Raw genomic sequence first — 22,062 nt, 5'->3', positions numbered from 1 at the left:
TAGATAGATAGTGTTCTTTGGGCATTACAATCTTATTAAGTGAATTTTTAAGCTTCAGTCCATAGCTGTATTTCTCAGTGACTGATAGCTGTACAGATAATTAAGGGTGAGGTCATCTAGATTGTGTTAGCTGTCAGGGTGAAATAATCCATAAAATGGTGGAGTTTGTTTCTGTACTGATTGTAAATTTGTAAGGTTGTCTAATGTATTATTAGTATTATATAGGCATAATTAATATATAAAACATTTCCTGATTGATGAGACTTAGTGTTATCAGCTCCCAAATGCGCAAGGGACTTAGCACTGGAGTTTTATAGCTATAAACATTGGCTGAATATAGTGAGTTTATGGAATTTTTGATGTCTAGAGAAGTATTTTAGAACATCTGAAAAGGAGCCATTTAATACTGGTTTAGTAGGAGGCAAGACTTATTTTCGTTGCATTGAAATGCTGATTTTAGTACCAAATCCTACATGTAATCTTTTAAAAGGACAACCCAATCGTATCCTGACTGTATTTTTTTTTTTTTTTTTTTAGTTTGTTGTATAGGGAATGGCAATGTCTGCACTGGTATCACTAATTTCATATTGCCTGGCTTAATATAGTAGCAATAATGTAGTTTATGGAGTACTAATATTGTTCTATATATGGAAGGCTGATTTTGCTCATATGGGTATAACAGAGTGGGGGGGGGGATGCTTGAGCTTCCCTTCTACCCTGCTCTTGGTGACTCAGGATTCCAGGGTGGCTTCCTATTGACATATGTCAATTTCTAATCTTTAAAATGGAGATTAAAAGAATATACCATGGGGAGTAGTATGAAAGCAAATTCCAATCTAAAATGCACACCACAGTGTGTGGATAAGAAATACATGCACGTTTTACTTAGGATTTCACAAATACAGCAGTGGGGTGTTGGGTTTTTTTACTGTATGTATCAGAAAATAAATGGAAATGTACATGACCAGTTGGTCTCATCTCACCGCAGAGGGAGCAGAAATAAGTTACTTGTTTCTGCATGACCAGCCTGCCTAAACAAGAAAGGTATGTAGTGGAAGAGAAAATAGGTCATGAGCGGGAGGGTATTTAGAAGTTGGAGTGCTGGAAGGAATGATCGTATGTGTGGGGACAGCCTGTTGTTCCCTGTGCACTGTGCAGTCACTGGGAATTCAGGGCTGAGTGGAAAGCCAGGCTGAGCTCGGAGCATACCTAGTGCTGCCGGGCACTGAAGTCGTCTTTAGCATTAATTGATCAGTCCTGGGTTACAGCTATCAGCTGCAGTGATCAGGAGTTTTTCGGTAAGCCTTTCCATTTCAGCTGTTTCTTGCAGTGATATGTGCAGGGCTCCTCTGCTGCAGTGACAAGAAGCTCTGCACAATCTCAGGGTTGCTTTGGGAAGTGGTTTAGTTAGTGTTCAGGCATCTGAGCCTATAGCTTACAATACCTGCATCGAGTACCACAGCTTTGGGAGCACGTTGGCTACCAAATGAGAGAATTTCTTTATATGGAAGAGTTAAAACAAGATTAAAATCCCATTTCTTATTGCAAGAACCTGCAGCACAGAGCCCTACTGCTTCTCTACTGTCTCTCCAATGCTTATTGATTACTGCAGTCCGTTGTGCTGCCTTTCTCCTGCTGTTTCATGCAGAAGTATCAAACATTCAAACGATGGCTGCTTCTGAAGCCCACAAGTGTTTGTCACCTCAGCTAACGGCGTCTGACTAAAGGGCGGTGCTGCCGGCACCCGGCCCTGCTTCCCGCGCTTTCCCTTGGGCTTCCCGACGCCCGGGCGGGGGGCTGTGAGGGGTTACGGGGCGGTCTGGGCTGGAGGCAGCTTTCATGTGCAGATATACCTGCTGGCAATAGGTTGCACATAAACTGCTGCCTGGGGAAGAAGCTATGGCAAAATATATATGTATTTTTTAAATTAATCAAAGCCCTGGCAGTTGCAAAGGGCAGAGAGGGGCTACTTCCCCTCAGCGCCCCGTCTCCATTTCACACGCGGCCGTCCCCTCTGCCCTCCTTGCAGATGGCGGCCGTCGCCCCGCGGCCCCTTACTAAACATGGCGGCCGCCGCTCCGTCCCGCGGGCGGAGCCGGGAGGCGGAGGGGGAGGAGGCGGAAGCGGAAGTGACGTCAGTCTGCGGCCCGGCGGCGGGGCAGGAGGCGGCGGCGGCGAGGGGGCCCCGCCGGCGGCGCGGCGGTTGCCTGGTAACGGCGGGGCCTGAGGAGGAACGGGGGCCGCGGCCCGCAGCGCGGTCCGACCTGCAGGGCTGCGCGGGGAGCTGCGGCCTGGCCTCGTTTGGCCCCGTCCGTGATGCCCGGGCCTGGCCGAGGGAGAAGGCTGTGACCTCCGGGCGGGAGCGAGGTTAAGGTGGAAGGCTGGGGGTGAGGCGTGCTTGGAAACGAGCCGTACGAAATCGGTGCTGAAGCTGTGCTTTGTGAGCAGTTGTCAGCGTGAGTGGTGGGGAAGGTTAAGGGTTTGCCAGCATAACGCCTTACTTCCATCGGTTACGTTGTTGTTTGTTTTAATTACCTGAGAGCTGAGCTGTTTTAATTACCCAGCGTGCTGAGAGCACGTTGATTTTCACTGATGTAGATTCTTTGCGTGTTTCAGTCACTTCGTGCAACTTTCCCCACAGTTACATAATGGCAGAAGCCACCGTGTCCCCGCTGAAGCACTTCGTGCTGGCCAAAAAGACCATCACTGCCATCTTTGAGCAGCTGCTGGACTACGTCACGGAGGGGGCTGCTTTTGTGGAAGGTCAGTTTTTGGCTTGATACAAGACCTGGAATATTGCTTTGAATTGACTTCATGGTAGTGCAGCATGTGTTATGGAACACATTGGTGTGCTGCTTGTGTGAATGCATGCCTTCAGACATCGCTGTGCTTTTTGCCTGAGGAAAGCAAAATGCTGTGCTAGTAGCCATACCTAGGATGGTTGTGCCTAATAACAGCTGGCTGCATTGTGTGGCAGTGGCTGCTTTCTGTGATGGTGAAAGCTGAGCTACCTCATGTGGTTTGGGGCCACTTTCAGCCCTGTTTCAGTTCATTGCACATAGAAAAAAAAAATGCACCGACAGGCTCTGCTACCTGTTAAGTAGGTTGGTCTGTCTAATTGGAAAGTGGATCGTAAAGGTATGATGTAAAAAAACCATGGTTACAACACCACAGGTTTCAGCAGTGTGGAGGTGCAGGTTGTCACGCAGGTTGGTTGCTCATCACTCCGCTGAGCTGAGGGGACAGCCCAGCCCGGCTCTGGTGTTCATGGCAGTCCTCATTCGGCTTTCTGAAGCAGGCAGTGTCACAAAGGCCCGGTAGTAAGCCCATGGACACAGCCTGGTGTGCTGAAGAGGGTCGTTCATGTTCTGAGATCTGTGCGTTCTCTTTAAACATAGATCGTTCTTAACTTTAGTAACAAGTCTGTTGATTCATCTATAATGATTTAACGTGATTCCCACAGTGCTCTGAGGGGCTCACCTCACGGCGTTATTTTTACTTTCCTACTGCTGCATAATTAAAATTTAGACATATCTTTGTCATGCAAAGTATTGATAATGTAGATCTTGTATCCCAGAGCGTGCATTCTGTATGCGATAGCTTTTTTTTTTTTTTTTTTTTTCCTACATGTAGCAACATACAGGAACCCAGAGCTTGAACGTATAGCAACAGAAGATGAATTAGCAGAAATACAGGCATATAAAAAGAAGTTAGCGGTCATTGGTGAGGTGCTTTCACGGAGACACATGAAAGTGGCATTTTTTGGCAGGTAATGAATGAATTTGATTTCTTTCAGAACTTAACATCCATGTTTGTAACTTATCTGTATCAGAATCAGTTCTTTGTTATATGATTATTCTTTGGACGTGCTCACTTCTCCCCTAATGGGTGCTAAGTATTTCTGTGACACTATCTTGTTCTATTTGTGTTGTTTAATTATGTATGTCTTGTTACATATTTTTATGGATAGGTTACATAAAATAATTTTTTTGTGTAGGTCTGTTATTTGACTTAGGAAGATGAGAGTTAGTTGCCTTCTCCTGAATGTTCTGTTTGTTTAACTTGGTGGCTTTGTTTGTTCAGTGTATTTGTTGTACTGAACTACTGTTTTTAAGGACTTCTGTTGGTGTGTATTATAAGTGCTGAAAAAACAAAAATTGGAGCTGTTCATTTCCACATATAAGCAACTGAAGAAAAATAGGCAGTGTTAGAGGCCCTTGCTGTGCTGGTTGTGCCATTAGTTTGATAGGTCTGCGTGGTGCTTATTAGGGAGAACAGTAACAATGCATTACATGGCTTGCAGATAAACCTGAATACAACATGAATTTCTTCTGCCCTGGAATCACTTAACAAGGAAAAATCTGAATTCACTGTCTTATTACAGAATGAGTATCAGATATTTTGCATATTTAGTTAGCGTTTTCAAAGTTATAGATTATTTAAATGGTTACATCTATTTTCTGGAATATGACTTTTTATAATTGAAAAAATAGGGCTGGTATTGAAAAAGGTATGTAGAGCACTGAGTGTTGTATGTGGTTGCACTCTCACTCTGCTAGCAGTAGCTCCATTATTTAAAGAAAAAAGATGAAAGGAGCTGGGATAAGTAAACTGTATCTGAACCTTGGCATTTCACAAAGTTAAAAGCTGAATGCATTTACTAGCTGTGCTCCATGGTGAATGTTGCTTTTGCAAGTTCAGCGCAGGAGATGATTAATTAAACCTTAACCTGAACTCTCCCTCTGACATTCTGAATGAATTTGTAAAGTATTGTACAATGAGTACTGAACTTTCTGCTAGAGGAAGTAGCTCTGTTAGCAAATTACAGGCCGTGCTTACCTCACACTATTGTGTAAGAGTTAAGTCTCAAATCTTATTGGGTGAGGGTTACTGCAGAACGGGGCATTGCTGAGAATTTCACGTCCTTGTAGAGGTGCTGAGTTGGTTAATTGAGCTACTTTTTCTTTCTGAAATAAGGACAAGGCTAAGTTCCATGATTAAAAAGAGCATTTGCATTATAATGATTGCATGCAAGAAATAAATTTGATTATCTTTTTGCACATTGCTTTATATCTTCCTTTGGAGATCTTGATTAAGTTGAGATTATTGTTGATTGAATTGTTTGGAGTTGGCTGTAATGAGAATTCTCACACAGCAATGCTTGGAGGCATATCTCAGGGCATTGATACAGTGCTCCTTTTTCACCACATCTAATGCTTTAGAGGCTATATCAGAGGCACTGGTTCCTTCCTGACTGGCACGGATCAATGTTTTCTGAAGGCAGTGTGTTAAGTTACAGAGATGGTAATGTCACAAGCATTTTAAGTAGTCGCTGTTAATGCCATCATAGAGGCTGCTAAGTCCTCTTCTGCCCCTGTAATGCAACCTTTTCCTCATGTCCTTCTCCAGCTTCCCTGGAATTACTTCCTTAGCTTTGCTGTGTGCAGGAATGTTGAATTGTTACCCAATCAAAACATAATTCTATCCAAAATATTACATAGGTTTTCCATCAGTTCTTTTCTCTGGGAATTTCAGCACTGGCACAAGGCAGAGGTCAGGCTGCCCCTTCTGAGGGACAGGGTGGTGATATTTAGCAACTGCTTTGCATTGATCTGAAGCATTGTTTTAGGCTAGATACTTTTTCTGGTGTAGCAAAATTGAACTTTTTTTTTTTTTAACAGATTCCTTATATAGATACAGATATGCCATGTAAAGGCTGACTTTTCAGTACAGGCTGGGCTTGTTCAGGTGGTACGAGTTATGCACATGGAAATTGGCTTTCTTGATTGGACAGGAAATGTTGGTATCAAGAAAGAGTGCTGTAATTGCTATTCTGATGAACTTTTCCTCCACTTTCTATTCTTTTCTGGCAAGCCACAATGAAGTGGTTTATGCTCTCTCACACCCCACAATAGCGTGGGCCTAATGTGATTAAAGGGGGGTGCATTCAATTCAGAAGGAAGGTATGCTTGATGCTGCTTCACTGTGCTCGGAGTGCTCTTGTTATTTTTTCTTTAGAACAAGCAGTGGAAAAAGTTCGGTCATTAATGCAATGCTGTGGGATAAGGTACTTCCTAGTGGGATTGGCCACACAACCAACTGCTTTCTCAGCGTGGAAGGGACTGATGGAGATAAGGCCTACCTTATGACAGAGGGGTCGGATGAGAAGAAGAGCGTCAAGGTAGAGTTCTGGAATGGAAAAAAAAGAAGTCTTTTTTCACAGGAGCCTTTTCTCAAAGATTCTGTCTTTAACAGCAGTTTGAAGTCTAATGGAAGTATAAGGATAACTCATTTATCATTTATAAGCTAGTAGGTGAAACTGGAAAAGGCTAAGGTGTGTGTCATCGTAGCAGAGAGTATATTGAGTGATCTATTTTTGCAGGATGTCAGTAAGCTCTGTTATTTGCTAAAGATCAACAGAATCTCTCCTTGGCCTTAGGGCACTTACCTTCCTGTACTGCTCACAGCAATGCCTTAAAGCTCTGAGACAAATTCATGACAGCTCTCAGTACCACATGTAGTCCTGTGACGAATACTCAAAACTCCCATGTACTTTTTGAAGCACAACTCATTCTTTAAGTAGTAGCAAGTCTTAAGAAGATGGGAAAAAAATCTTTTTAAAAGAAAGGTACAAGTATTCACCAAAGTGAATATTACTCTTTTGACTGTTTGCGGGAGAACTGAATTAGGCTGGTTTGCAGGCTCATTTGTGGTACACACTGCGTGTTTGTCTTCTCTCTTCATGTTCCTGATAGACGGTCAATCAGCTTGCTCATGCTCTTCACATGGATAAAGATTTGAAGGCTGGCTGCCTGGTCCATGTCTTCTGGCCCAAGTCCAAGTGTGCGCTGCTGAGGGACGATTTGGTCTTAGTGGACAGGTATGCTTTCTGTTGCAATAAACACTTCCTCAAGTAAATACGCCACTAGCATTTAAAAAAGAGACTTGTTGACTGATTGCTTGTGCTCTGTAGCAGAGTTACTAGTGGTGCTTGTTTTTTCCCCCTCCTCTCCCAAGAGCACAGAGCTTGTTCTTTGGTACATAGTGCTGCCTCTCATTGCTCCGCCAATTCTGGCATTGTAATGGTCGGAACAAAAAGGTGTCCTGTGAGTGCTGCAGGAGGGACTTGCTTTTGGCTGAGCCTGCTGACACCTTTAAAACAAACAGCGTAGAAGTGTGACCAAGGTCAATGCAGCTCTAAACGTTTTGCTCGTTCCTTGTCCTTGAATGCTCCAAACCGATCACGTGAAGGGTGAGCGGCCTGGACTTTACATCTAGAAGCTTATTTTAAGGGTTGCAGGATGTACATGTCACTCTAGTGAGTGCCCTGAAAATCTAACTGTTGCTGTCGGTTGATGTGGCCCATGTGCTGAGCTGACACTTCCCCTGGTCTGAACCAGAAATAACTGAGGTTTTGCAGACATGAGCTAATGCTTATTACATTCCACTTGTTTTTGAAAAACTGACAGCTTTGTAATCCTGACTTCATTTTGATCGTTATGTTATGCAAACTGTGCATAGGTCTATAACTTTAAATAGGCCTTTATCAGTGGAAAAACATACTAACTATTCTTTCTGATTACAATCTAAAACTTGGGATATGGGGAGGAAGAGCGTTCTGACTGAATTGCTGACAGACCTGATGCTTTTCTGGCTGTTATGATCTGCATATTTATTCACTGCATTTTGTAACAAGTTGATGGTCAAATAAGTAACAGATAAGTGCTAAGTGGTAATGAGCTTTTTCTTTGCCTGAACTTGGGTTCAGCATTAGATCAAAGGTGTAAAAACTTCGTATCTTAACCGTAATGTCCTTAAGTGATCCCAATCTATTTTCATCACTGTAGAAACTGGGTACTCCATTGCTGTATAAATGAATTTGTTTTCTGTTATCAACAGTCCTGGCACAGATGTGACTACAGAGCTGGACAGCTGGATTGACAAATTCTGCTTAGATGCTGATGTGTTTGTCTTGGTTGCCAATTCTGAGTCAACTCTCATGAACACGGTATGGTGTGCAGTGACTTCCCACTAGTTCTTTGTTTAATGTTTAAAATGGAGACGTTCAGCAGTGGCTTTTTTTTTCTGTGACTCAAGCCATAGAACTCAAGCAGGAAATGTAACTATTTTGTGGTTCAAGCTAATATAATTTAGTTGAAGAATATGGTTAGAGATGAAGAATAGCTTCTGGTTGTAGAAAGTGAAGTTGGTGTGATGGATGACAGTATGCTGATGGTACAACTAATGAAGGCTTCACAGTTTCAGCCAGGCATCTTACTGGGGGGCAAAAAAAAAAAAAAAAGAGCAGATACTGTCGTGTCATATTTTGTGTTTTTTCTGCTCCCTGACAAATATTGTGATTGTCACAGTTGGGAGCAAACTTTATGGAAGGCGAGAGAAATTGAAGGAGATTCAGTTTTGTAACAAAGAAGACAGTCAGTAAATGATGTGATAGATATATAGAAGAGCTGATTTTTTTTGTTGCAGTGTTTTCTAAAATATCTGTTTTGGAAGCCTTATTAATTGTACTTCTGCCCATTTTAGTCAAGTTAGTAGCACTGTTGGCTTGTGTCGTTGGCATCGGTTTTAAGAGATTTGGTGACTTTTGAACTATCAGAAGCTGTTGTTTGCTACTGGATGTCTGTGGTTTTCAATGCTAATCAATTATTTTTAATATGAATCTTTAAACAACCTTGTTCATAGTCAGATCTCTTACAGGAGAATGCATGACAGTTTCAGATGCCTGGCAAGTTTCCTGTTTGTGTTTTAATTCTTAGGAAAAACATTTTTTCCATAAAGTGAACGAACGGCTCTCTAAGCCAAATATCTTCATCTTGAACAATAGATGGGATGCCTCTGCATCAGAGCCAGAATATATGGAAGATGTAAGTGACTTGGATTGATGTATACATGTATGCAAAGAGATGGTAATATATTTGTGTGTGCATGCCTTTATGCACATGGAGGTATATATCTGTATAAATCACCATGGTAGTACACTTATTAGAATGAAAACAACAGCTTTGTCTTATTGGTTAAAGGATAGATTGTTTGATCCAAAAATGGAAATCATTTGCTGCTTTAATTCAAACTGCAGTGTACGCAGGCAGGCAGTGGAAGGCTTGTTTAGAACCTTTGTCTTCTACAGTAAGCTTGTTTTTCATGTTCTTTGTGTTACCTTTTAATTTTGTGATTCTGCTGCCTGAGGGTACAGATGATACATGATGAAGCATGTTGGAGTAGCTGTCAGTGTACTCTTCAGCTCTTTGAGGGCATCTGGTTTGCAGGAATGCTCTGCATACGGGGAATGGATCAGTTGCCTCCGTACCTGACTGAGATAGGAAACATGCATAAATAAGGCAGTTCTAGAAGGAAATATGTTTGCTTCCAGGACTGATGAAGTGATTTAAAAGCAGCTGCTGCATCAGTAGGATTAGAAGGCATCTAATGTCTAAGGATGGGTCAGGCATGGTTTGTTTTGTGTCGGATGTTTTGATTTGATGGCAGTTCAGTTGTATTTGCCTTTTTCTTATGAGTTCCCACCTTCTCCTCAGGTGCGCAGGCAGCACATGGAGCGCTGTCTGACTTTTCTCGTTGATGAGCTCAAAGTTATTGATCCTGTAGAAGCGAGGAATCGCATCTTTTTTGTTTCAGCAAAAGAAGTTCTGAGTGCCAGGAGACAGAAGGCCCAAGGAATGCCAGAGACTGGTGCGTAGGAAATCTTTTTTTTTCTTTTTTTCCCTCAAATGCAGAAAAAAATATCGTAAAGCCTGATAAAAGTGATCTGGGTAGTCGTGCTGTGTTATTCTCTCCCTTATGGTCTGTTATGTTCCACAGGTGGAGCACTTGCTGAAGGGTTTCAAACGAGGTTCCAAGAATTCCAAAATTTTGAGCAGATATTTGAGGTATTTATGATGGGCTTTTTTTAACTGCCTCTTTTACTGATGTGAAGGTAACTTCTGTTTATGCGTGGCTTAATTTTACTGAGCATGACCTTGGTGAACGAGTGGAGGAGTGTCAGCTATTCCAACCATGTGACAGCTGTGCCTCATCTTCTGGCTCTGTTCATTGGTTGCCTCTTAGAGCAGCAGGTAGAACAGAGTGTTGTTCAGTGAGGGAAGGGGACAAAGCTGGGTTCTAAGCTGATGGTTTGATATCTTAATACCAGTATAGTATGGATGATAAGAGACTGCTCTTAGAAATGATTGTATCACTTAATAACCATTAGCTGCTGAAGTGCCTGCTGTACTGTAAGACTTATTTTGTTTTGCACTTGTAGTTTTGTAATTCATTATTGCAATCCAGCACTCAAACAGTAAGGTAGTGTGTTTCACTAATGTAGAAGTAAATATTTACTTGCATTTTTAAAGCCAGAGTTTTGAAATTATCATCATTATCTACCTCTTAGCTTTGATACTCTGAACTCTAACACTCTTTTTGCATCCTTGGTGCTGTGCTGAAACCATCCTCCAACCTCAGTTCAGCTGTAGTCGTAGCTGAGTTCACACTTCTTCAGCAGTAGGTCTGGCTAGATCATCAGTTGATTCCTGTGTGATAGGATCCATTTGTCTTGTGGAATTTGATAACTCTAAAGCTGTTATTTGTTATCTTAAATTGGGGTCTTGGATATGCCTTGATTGTTCAGGCTTTATCTGCACTGTTATGGAAGGTGTCTGAGATGTTGAAATCGTTAGTTCAGAATACAGACAGCACATAAGTCCAAGAGACTTGAGGTTTCTTGCTTGGGTTGCTACTTGTAACCAAACGTTTTTTGTTTTTTTTTTTTTTTGTCCTTAGGCAGAGCAGGGAACTTTCAACTAGTAGGGAAAAAGTGGAAATTAAGTTTTGAAATCAATTACTGCCATGTATTTTTGCTATGTGCTGTATCCAAAGCACTTCTTTTTCTATAAAATCTCTCATAGTTACAGTTATGCATTCAACACAGGATATTTTAAAATTGGCAGACTTGTGACTTATTAAATTATTTGGTGTTATAAACGCTCAGCACATTGGTAAATCAGATTTGAGAGTCTCGAGCTGGACACTAAGATAACAAATTTCTGTCCCAAGGTCACAACCACCACAGTGATCCATCCTGAAGTCACAATAAACCTTTTGCTGCAACCAGTGGACTGTATGCAGTTGTCTCGAGTGAATATTCAACATAAAACCACAAATCAGTTATGTTATGGGTTGTAGGGTTGGCAGAGTTGCTTCACCAAACAGAAATGGTGTATGGAGGAGTGGAAAAGGCATGCAGGGCAGAATAGTAGTTCTGGCTGTAATTTAGAATAACACAGCCTGAATTAGTGCCCTGCAGCAGTGGCCTGCCCTAACACCAAAAGACTGGCTATGCTGGAAGGCAGTAGATTTACAGTGGATTTGGTTATGTTATTGGAACATTGAAAGCTTTTATCTTTGCTTCAATAGTTGCTTATTTACAGAATAACAGCAAAAATACTCCTGTCCTCCTCTTACCTTTCCCAGTCGTATAATTAACCTTTGTGTTTTTCCTAGTGCTCTAACTTGGATTGTCTGGTTGTGTTGTGAGTGACTGTCGTCCTTTTACCTACCACATACTAATGCTGGGAAGAGTCTTTCCTCTGTGTCTAGTCTAGCTCTAACAATGTGCTGATATTTCTGAAACTCTGGCCTTTCATTGCTGATTTCTAGATCTGCTTCATCGAGGAACAGGGAATATATTTTATTCATTTTGTTTCTTTTGTTTTACTCTATTATTTGTAGATAGCTGCAGTATGTTTTACAGTGCTGAGGTCATAGACAAGATTTTCTTGCAACTTAAAAGCAACTTAAACATTGTTTGTGCTATCCACAGATTAATTAAAAAAAAGCAAAATCTACACAAAACATCACCACCACGAAACAGATCTGATCTAAGCAAACTAGCTGCTTGCTTTCTTCCTCCTGAGTACAGAAGATCCTGCTGCTTGGTGGTCACAGTGCAGACTGAGCTCCAGCACCTTTCACTGGCCTCATGATGCACGCTTACTTGAAGTCTTAATTCGTGACCAATCACAACTGATTTGCTTTTGCCCATATTTAACATTTACACATCTCTCAGTTTATTTTCTGTAACACTGAATTGCTGTGCAATATTCAAGATTGCAGATTGATTAGAAATTTTGAAGTGGTCTGTACGAATAGATTTAACACTTCAGCAGTATGTTAAAGACTGCTGGACAGCTTTTGTTTCTAATTCCTAATTATATAGTTTGCACCTGGACTGTCAGTATTGACATAAGCTTCTAACATTTTACTGACATGGAGCTGCTGCTTGAAGCTGTGAATATTTATTGCAACAAAAAGAGCAGCATTGCCAGGGGTCACATTCAGTGTTCCCAGTAGGCAGTTAGGAGAGTTTTCTTGAGAGCTGGATTTATTTGACACAGACACCGAGTTTGGCTTTTGTTTCCATTCCTCATTTGTTTTAGACAAAAAACCTCTGCACATTACTGAATGAACTTGAAGGTATGAAGGTAGAGACCTGCTGCTATAGATTCATTTGAGCTTTCAATTCTGTTGTCTTTTGATTTCTGTATATTTTCTCTTTTTGTTTCCCATGGGTTTAAGTTCATGCTAATAGCAGCAAGTGCTTTCTGACAGTGAAATTCCAGAAGGTGTTGGTATGGAATTGCAGTAATGTGTTGTGGCTTGGGCTCCTCGCAGGAGTGTATCTCGCAGTCAGCCGTGAAAACCAAGTTTGAACAGCACACTATCAGAGCTAAACAGATAATAGATACTGTGAAAAACATTATGGACGCCATAAACGTAGCTGCAGCAGAAAAAAGGTAGGTGTGTTGGAGGGCTGTTGCTGTTGGTTTTTGCAGGTCATCAAAGGAGCCGTTTCCATGCTGGTGGTTTCTTGGGTCATTTTGGATTCTAAAGTGCACTTTTTTTTTTCTATTGGTAAGAAATGGAGAATTTCTCTGGTGTGCCAGTCTGACTGTTCTCTTGCACTGCTCAGTCTTGCCCTTGCTCTGTGACTCCTGCGTAGGGATCTTGGTTCACTTTGTTTTCCTTCTTACTGATTTATGGTCACAAAGGTAGTCTATGGGTTTTCCAGTCATTTTTTTAAACTTTAAAGTTTTTTTCTCATTGTATCCAGTCACGTTTTGGCCTGCTGCTTTATCTGTAGGTATTTGTGTACGGTAACATTGAGTAACTATATGGGAGGTTGTAGTGCTGTGATTTGCAAGTGCTTAAGAGTGCTGAGAGGGGTGGGAAGAGCCCATGTGAGCTCTTTGGGCTGTGTCACTGGTTCTTTTCAGGTTGTATCCTTAAGTGTCTTTACTCTCTCTTTGCTGACGAAAGTATCCTTTAGTGCATGTGGTAATAACTCATCTTTTCTCTCTCATAGTTCCATGTTTTTGGAGATTGGGATATGAATGTTTTTTCTCCATTTTTGCTGCTGCCTCTTCTTTCTTCTACATTCCTTTCCATCCACCTCCTTTCTGTGTCTGTTAATAAAATGTCTTTATGTCCCAACAGACTCTGCTATTCCTGTCAGACATTCGTCTTCCCAAACATATCAGCATTGCCAAGCTGCCTGCTTACATATTAATCTGTCTCGCTTTGTCAGATGCTGTAAAAACCTTCTGTGAAACTGTTGGAAAATATTTTGCTTCCTCCTCCTTTCTGTCAGTTGACCAACCCAAACCCGTACAGTGACCCCTCTTAGTCTGAATTGACTTTTAATGTAACTGATTCTTCAAGATACAAACTGCTCTAGATTTTAAGTGTGTTTTACTTAAACAATAGGTCTAGCAGCTTTGAAGAGAGTTTGCTGTGACAAGGTTAGTTTCTGCTGCCTCCTGTTCTGCAGGGTCTTTGGGCTCATATCATTGGTAAGGAATAGTTGTATGGTCCTGGTGAGCAGCAGCAGGACAGTTTGATTGGATTTATCTTTTCCTTTTCTTTCTCTTATAATCAGGAAAGGCTAAATATTAAGGACCTCTCATTTTTGCTCCCTCTTTATTTAGTTCCAACTCCAAATGCTAATTTTTAAGATATATCAAAGCCCAGTCATTAGAGTTCTATTCAATCAATGCAGCCTTTAAGTGCCCTTGTAAATTTTATATCTACGTTGCAGTCACTCTGAAGCAGTCAGTGTTTCTGCTTCGTTCCACTACTGTAACTTTGGAACTTTTTTGGCTGCTCAGTAAGCTGTGAGCTCAGTGGTTCGTGCCTAATGGTGCATGCTTGCTTCATTTCTGGGAGAATACCTACTGGTAATTTCCTTTCTGCTCCATCAGAGTGCTCTCAATGGAAGAGCGAGAAGACCAGAAGGATAGGTTGGACTTCGTTCGAAATCAGCTGAATATTTTGACAGAAGATACTAAGGAAAAAATCAAACGTGTTACTGAGGAAGTAGAAAATAAAGTAAGTAATGCAGGGTGGGAGGAGTGTGTGTATGACACAACTTGGCAGATAAATATGTGAATCTGTCAGCACGTGGATGTTGAGCAATAGATGAACTTCTTACAAATGACTTCACTGTCAGTATTAGAGCTGTGGCTGACCACAGGCACTCTGAGCTTCATAGAAGTTTGATCTGAAATTCTGCAAAGATGGACAAAGCAAATCTTCAGCTTGAGTAGATGTGGATTTTGAAGTATTTGGAATAGGCACTTTTCAAAGTGGTAGCATAACTTGGGGTGGGTTTTTGCTCTCCTAAATTTGGAGACAACATTTATGTTCAAAGAGTGCATAAATGAATATAGACTATCAGATTATATTAGTCCAGGATGCTTGGCTGGACTGAAGCCTGAAGTATTTGATAAGACGTTGTTTTAATTCACATCAGCAGTGCTAATTGATGTGTAAGAGATTGCTAGACTGTAATCCACTTCTGTGTGTGTTCTGAGCATACGAGAGAAAAAACACTGAGCATCTTCAGTGTCTGTTGGGGAAAAATTGCATTATCCATGTCCTCTGGCATCCAGATCAGCTCGTCTGAAACTGTCTGTGGTTGTAAGGAGAAGCCTGCAGGTTTTACCTCTGGACTGATTGAATTTTTCTGATTGGCTGCAGAAGCTGATTGGAGAGAGTATATTGTGACCTTGAAGTGTCCTGACCATAGCAGGTCACAGCAGTGTCAAAAATCTCTCAGATTCAAAAGCTTCTGAACAGCAGTCCCTTTCAGTAATGACAGTGGTACGTACCCCACTCCAAGCTTGTGAAGTACATTTGAACTGTCATCTATATTCCATTTCAAAGAATAGAAAAGAAATAAAAAGACACGCTGGCAGTCCTTGCTGAGTGTCAGGTAATTGAATTACTCGTAACTGAGTTAGTTCAGAAGCCTGTTTCCACTCTGTCTGGAAAAGATAGGAGAGGATTGCATTTTGTCTTTCAGGTCTCCTCTGCCATGACTGATGAGATTTGCCGACTTTCGGTTCTAGTTGATGAATTTTATTCAGACTTTCACCCTTCTCCTCAAGTACTGAAGCTCTATAAGACAGTAAGTTTTCTTTGTTTTTCCTTTAACTGCTATATTTTCATGATTTGCTTATCGTTTTATATGACGCTTTGTTTAAGCATGACAGAACTTTATTTTATGATACGTGTGTCTCTCTGCCCTGTCCTGGCTCTGCAAAATGCCCAGAGCAGACACCACAGTGTTGGTGGGATGGGTCCATCTCTATGTAGACCAATGACATCGCCTACTGTATTGTGACTGACTGCTTTGTAGGGCAGCACGGCACTGGTGTGCTCTTCAGTGTCACATTTTTATTGAAAATACATGCTTTTCCATATGCCTTTTAGTGATAACAAGCCTAGAGAAATCCTCCCTGTGACACATTAATTAGATTTTTCAGTCACAATTTAAAGGCATCTTATTTTCATGTTAACCTGCTTTTCTTTCCACTGCAAATAATAACACCTAGTGTTTAACATGCCTCTGAACAACGTAATGTAAATGATGAGCTAAATAGCAGTTGATGAGCATATTTTCTTTATAAACCTTCAGGAACTCAACAAACACATAGAAGATGGTTTGGGAAAGAACCTGGCTGATCGTTGCTCCAGTGAAGTCAATGAGTCGATGCATCAGTCGCAGCAGGAGATCATTGGTAATGTGGGAAAGGCAGAATGTTGACTTTTTTGTTTAGAGAAGGCAACTTGGGAAAACGTGCTTCTAGATTAATTTTCTTTCTGAACGTGATTTAATGTTTACATGATACAACAGTAAGAGTAAACCATCCTGGCTCAGGACTGTCTCTGGTAATAGCCTGTAACAGCTGCCTGGGGTGAGGAAGGATGAACCCAAGTCAGTAGAGTGATCCATGCCCTGCCGAGGGATTTCTGAACCAAAATACAGCATCTGAATTATTGGTTTAAGCAAGTAATAATGGACTTCTCTTTGGGAACTTGCCTAATCCTTTTGTAACCCCATTTTAGCCATGAAATGCAGTAATTGTCACATAATGTTTCTACAGTATAGTCTTCTCTCTGTGTTGCTCTGAATTTACAGGATAGTTTCACAAAGCAGTTGTGGTAGGGTCCTGATTCAGCACTCTGTGTTTTTTGTTTTGTTTTGTTTTGTTTTTTTGAGACGTTGAGTTGGTTTTTTTTTTGTAGCAATGTTTCCTATGTAATGTTAATGCATATCCATTTCTTCTGCTCTGGTCTGTTTCTGGTAATAAAAGATTCAGAGCAAGATGATTGAATTACATGAAGCCTTGTTATCTTACTCAGTAATGTTGCCTTATCTGTATGGCACCACCAAATGGCTGGATAAACAAACTTACTTGTAGTCATCTTTTACCATTGCTGGAGGACTTTAAGTTAATGTCTCCTTTTCTGACAGCGGTGCTTTCCCTACAAGTTGCTTCTGTGTGGCTGTTTTATCTGAGCAGTGAATGGGCTGCTGTGTTAGGATCCAGACTGCTAAAATGCTCGAGGATTTCTTTTTCTAGGTTTTTCTTTGTTTGTTTAAAAAGTCACTTTGGATACTTGTTCTCAAAGCTGGTCAGCACTGCAAGGATTCTAGTTGGGAACATGCTGTCAGGCTCATCATCACTATCGGTTCTGTTTCTAGAAAACCTGAAACCATTGTTGCCTTCTGGTGCTCAGAATCAGCTTCACTTGCTGATTCCATGCAGGAAGTTTGACCTCAGCTATGATCTAAACTGTCACAGTCTATGTGCGGATTTTCAAGAGGATATCATGTTCCACTTTTCCTTGGGATGGACTTCTCTCGTAAACCGGTTCTTGGGTCCTAAACATGCTCAGAGGGTACTTCTGGGACTGGCAGATCCCAATTTACAAGTGAGTGCTTCAGAGATGAGGCTGACATTTTAAGTGCCTTGTTTTACCTTAAAGAGGCTATATTGATTTTTTTGCTATTACGTTTTTTTGTTTTTTTTTTTTAAATCCTGTTTGCTTCTACTGTTTCCCTGCTTGCTGCTGCCTTCCCCTTGTCCCTTTGTGTGAAATATTTTTGGCAAGGGTTGTTTTATTGAGTTATATTCAGAGTTAAAAAGGAACCAAAAATCTTTCCCATACTTTCTGCAGATGTTGCCTAAGTTCTGTCTTCCTTTGGATTGAACGCTCTGGGAAACTTCTTTATTTGTCACATTTGGATCTTTGAGCAGAGCCCTCATTCTAACCTAGTCCCTGTATGGCAGGGAACTGTCCGAACCTCCACTGCTTACCAGGAACATTGTTCAGACTTCTGTGCAGAAGAGTTCCCTTTAAATGAATGGAACCCTGAATATATGAAAATAAAACTAATCCCTGTGTAGTTCCACAACGCTTTTGACTCAGGCTGCTGTATTCCACTCTTCTAGATCCCTCGTCCCTTAGCTACCACCCCGTCTGCTGCCAGCCTTCCTGCTGCAACTCCAGAGAACACATCACCTGATGATTTCATGGTTCCTTTGGTGATGAGTTTAGCTTCACTGACATCACGGACCTCTATGAGCATCATCGTTGTTGGCGGAGTGGCAAGTAGTATTAGCAACACTCACTGATGGCAGAGATGGGCTGTTCTTTCCTTTCTGGGGTTCCGTACCATGCAGCATGAAGCATGTAGTAACTTCTTAGCATGGCTGGGCTGGATGAGCACTTGCGGTACACCGGATACAAGGAATCAGATTGTAGGAGAAAATTGCTGTGATGACACTGAGTGTAGCTGGGCATGTCCTGACTGTGTTCAGTTTCTGAACTGTGGGGTGATTTGATGTGTTGCCTTATGTATTGTTGAACTGGTGGGAGCCAGTTTGCTTTTTCCTTCCTCCTTCTGTAACGTGGATGTTCTCCAAGCCATTGGGGTAGCAACTGATTTGGCTAGAGCTGTATTGCTTGACAGTAATATATTTGCTAATAATCTAATTCAGTAAAAGGGCCTTGAAGACAAAAACAGTCCAAAAAAAAAGGTGAAATAAATAAGACTTCCTTATAGTCTAGTTGCATTCTGTAGGGCAGCTCTTATTTAAACTAATGAGTCTTCCTTTTCAGATTTGGAAAACAGTTGGCTGGAAACTCATCTCTCTCTCCTTAAGTATGTACGGGTTATTATATCTCTATGAGAGACTAACTTGGACCACTAAAGCAAAAGAGAGAGCCTTCAAGCAGCAGTTCGTGAACTACGCGACCGAAAAGCTGCAGATGATTGTCAGCCTTACAAGTGCAAACTGCAGCCACCAGGTGCAGCAGTAAGTGTTGCACAAGATAAGAAACCTTTGTCCGTGTAGTGCTGGGTTGTCCTGGCAGTGGGCTTGGCTGTATGAGGTGTGGGAAGGCAGCAGAATATTCTTGCAGCCCCTTAGCGTTGATTGTAAGGGACATTTGTAATACTGTTATAGGGAGGTGTTGCTGTAGCAACAGTAGGTGTTGGTAGGTTATAGGTGTGAAGGTGGCACCTAGAGAGGGTAAGACATGCTCCTGTGCATGGGTTTACATGTGAGAGCCTGTAGTTGTGGACTCCAGACTCTTTAACACGTTACTATGTGGATGGACTTGGGAGTAGGCTCGGTTCTAGTGGACACTGATTTTGGATTTGCTGCTGCGGTGTGGTTCCTGCCAGCATCCCCATCTCAGGCTTAACACCTGTAGGTACTCAATCAAAAGTTGACAGGTGTGATGTTACAATAGACTGTGGTACCTTTTTATGATCAAGGTTGCCTTTTAAATTTGAAAAATAGGTGATTTTCCTGATTTGTGTTGCTCTGTAATCCCCTGGCAGCTGGAGGCTTTGATTGCAGTGTTTTGCTGTGCACTGCAACACTGTGTGATTTATCCTGTATTGTTTTTGTGGCAGACTTCTGTAAGCTCCAATTACAAACTTGTTTTTCCTTCAGGGAAATGGCCACTACCTTTGCTCGGCTCTGTCAGCAGGTGGATATTACCCAGAAAAACCTGGAAAAAGAAATTGCCCGTCTTTCCAAAGAAATAGATCAGCTGGAGAACATACAGAGCCACTCCAAGCAGCTAAGGTGAGTCTGCGTGTGACTGCAAAGAGCCAGTTCCTGGCACTGCTGACCTCTGAGATGGATGCTTGTTGTTACCTTCAACCTAAAACTGAGGTATACACAGGTGCTGACACCCATACCTCTTTCCTTTACTCAAAACCAAACAGCTCTTTGGTTAAGAGTTAAATACATGCAGACTTCTTCCAAGGAGAATGAGAAAAGCTCCTGAAATGCTCTCTCTTAGTCAGTTTTTACCTTACTCTATTGTATAGGAGTGGTGACTTTCTTAAGTGTTTGTCTCCCACAGGTAAACTGGGGGGTGGCACCTTCCCAGAGAACAGGAGAGCATTAGAGCAGCTGTCAGGTTGTCCTTCAGTTCAGTACTATTTTGTTTTTACCTCCAGCAGTAGGCATTTGTGGAACAGAAACTTGCAGCAAAGGGTGGCTTAGGCACTCAGGAGCAGCCCAGGCTCCAACCAGAGCAAATGTTCCAGTTTTCTCAGTGCTGTGTGTTTCAGGAATAGAAACCAAACAGAAGTGTTGCTTCTGCCCTCTTTGTGATTGTACTGCATTGAAGTGAATACTTTGCTTTTGTTTGTTTTACAGAAATAAAGCCATTCACCTTGAGAATGAACTAGATCGCTTTACAAAGCATTTTCTTCAAAAGAGTAAATAAAGCATCATCGTTACCTTTCCCAGTGATCCTTTGTAGGACAAAGTAGAAATTTTACAGATGACACTTCTCTGTGGAGTCACATGAAATGATTTATATTTTTAATCTTATTTTGATTACACTTAATTATTGTAAAGCTTAATTTGGACTCTGACGGTGAACCAAACTGAAGAGCTGTGGGATGCTTATAAGTGTTATGTTTGTTTTGAAGATTTGGGGTTTAAAATCTTTAACACTAAATTTCTTTGGGCACTTGAGAATAAAAACCCAAATCCCTTCTGATTTTCATTAGTGCTTAGTTGGGGCAGGTCTGGCTTCCTGGCATCCAGGAGTTTATGCAGGGAGAGTGCTTATCACTGCTGTCTCTCTCCTGTTCTCAGCTGACTAGGAATAGCCAGGGAAGAAGAATGCTGCTTTTTCATTTGTGCTTGTTTTGTTTTTTTAAGGAAGGGAAGTATGAACTCCAGCATGGTGGACAGGAGTCCTGACCATTTTGGAAGCAAGTAGAATTGGGTTGGGAAGATGTTCCAGTTCTTGGATAAGGAAACAAAAGGTGGTAACTGTAGAGCAGTCACTTATAGAATGCAGGAGGCTGTAGTTTCCCCACTGGCTCCTGCATCTCTAGCCAAGATGGCATTATTAAGTAAAAATAAATAGTTGGTAAAATGGATGCTTGTCTCTGAGAGCACAGCTGAGACTCACCTTCAGGTGAAGTGCAGCAAAGAAGTGGCTGAGTTGGTGATTTTGACCCCATTTTTGCATGTTGGAGGGAAATACTTGGGTGTCAGGCTTCTGCCAGAGCTCATCTCCTGCACTCAGAGGTGGAGGCTGTCTGATAGAATTTCCTCATCCTGACCTGCTCCTCGGTTCTGCTGTAGCACCAATCTCTGCCCCGAGCTGCGTGACAGGTACATGGGAGTACTTCCACCTCTGCTCACCTCTTGCAGTGCAAAGCCTCTTAACGTGGCTGCTGACACCTGCAATCACTGAGCACCTTCATTTTTCTAACCAGACTTTTTAAGAATAACTTATTTTAGAAGAGAAAGCCTTTTCAGAATATTTATATATTTTTATGGCTGTATTAACAAGACTAATGAAATACTCAAATTCAAAACTTAAGAGTTAAGGATTTGCTATATTCCAGTAAATAAGGGCTATCCTAAAAGGAGGTAGATTTTAAAAGCTAATAGTAATGGAATGTTGTTATTAACTTGAAGCTGAAGAGCACTGTTTTCACCATAGTGTACATGGTGGTGGTTTCTGACTGTGCAGCAGCACAGCTCTCTGAACTGGCATTAGCAGTGTGAGGTGTCTCAGGTTGACTGAGGAAAACTGTGAAAATGAGCGACAGCCCAGCCTTCGTGTTTGTGAGGTCACAGGTGTGCGTGGGTGCTCTTGTCTGAAGCATTGTTACAGAGATTGTACCAAGATGAAAACTTTACATGCATGTGTTCTGCAGTTATTTATTAAAAAAATTAACTATCTCTTTTCTCCTGTAGTAATGTTACTTCACAACTGTCTCAGTAGGGAAAAGCCACCCCCTTGCTTCCACTGGAGGACAAAACCCACAACCATTGAGGTTGAATTTAACCAATGTCTGCCTGTATTTCACCAAGCAGTATGATTACTTAGTTCAGTTATGGAGAAAAGAATCAGTGCTACAGCCTTTTAAAAAAAAAGTGAAGATGGCACTGTGCAACAGGAATTCTGCTGTTAAGAATGAAGGAATGTTGTAAAAAAAGTTTTGGTCCAGGATTGGTGGCTAACAAACTTCTTGCTCTCTACAGTGCAGCCTGACCAGGCCCTGGTGAGTTCATTTAGCCTCCAAAAAGCCATTTTGGTTTAGAAAAAAGAATAACAATTCTGCTGTTTGACAGCAGAAGCAGCAACATCCAGAGTGCCTCCTGCTGATCTGCTTCCATGGAGCTCAGGGGAAGAACCTCCAGCTGCAGG

General features: G+C 41.6%; 1 protein-coding gene across 4 annotated transcripts; it reads left to right on the top strand.

Annotated features, from left to right (window-relative positions):
* The first annotated feature begins 2,072 nt into the window (after nt 1-2,072).
* Nucleotides 2,073-21,593, top strand: MFN1 (mitofusin 1). 4 transcript variants are annotated; one of them, XM_085232939.1, is made up of 18 exons: nt 2,074-2,210; nt 2,642-2,763; nt 3,634-3,769; nt 6,019-6,181; nt 6,756-6,880; nt 7,900-8,008; nt 8,778-8,885; nt 9,555-9,708; nt 9,838-9,905; nt 12,688-12,809; nt 14,274-14,400; nt 15,377-15,481; nt 15,992-16,094; nt 17,063-17,292; nt 17,814-17,969; nt 18,484-18,680; nt 19,326-19,460; nt 20,043-21,593. In XM_085232939.1, exons 2-18 carry the CDS (start codon nt 2,649-2,651, stop codon nt 20,110-20,112), a joined length of 2,223 nt encoding a protein of 740 aa, XP_085089065.1. In that variant the 5' UTR covers nt 2,074-2,210; nt 2,642-2,648; the 3' UTR covers nt 20,113-21,593. The 4 variants fall into 4 exon arrangements, with proteins under 4 accessions (XP_085089067.1, XP_085089065.1, XP_085089066.1 ...); XM_085232940.1 differs by lacking the exon at nt 2,074-2,210 and adding an exon at nt 2,217-2,387; XM_010716872.4 differs by lacking the exon at nt 2,074-2,210 and adding an exon at nt 2,217-2,456.
* Nucleotides 21,594-22,062: the final 469 nt, after the last annotated feature.

This window comes from Meleagris gallopavo, chromosome 11 (genome assembly GCF_905368555.1).
Source record: "Meleagris gallopavo chromosome 11, MGAL_WU_HG_1.1, whole genome shotgun sequence".
Classification (NCBI taxonomy): domain Eukaryota; kingdom Metazoa; phylum Chordata; class Aves; order Galliformes; family Phasianidae; genus Meleagris; species Meleagris gallopavo.
Note: the sequence above shows the minus strand (reverse complement) of the source record. Positions and strands in the feature narration are given on the sequence as shown.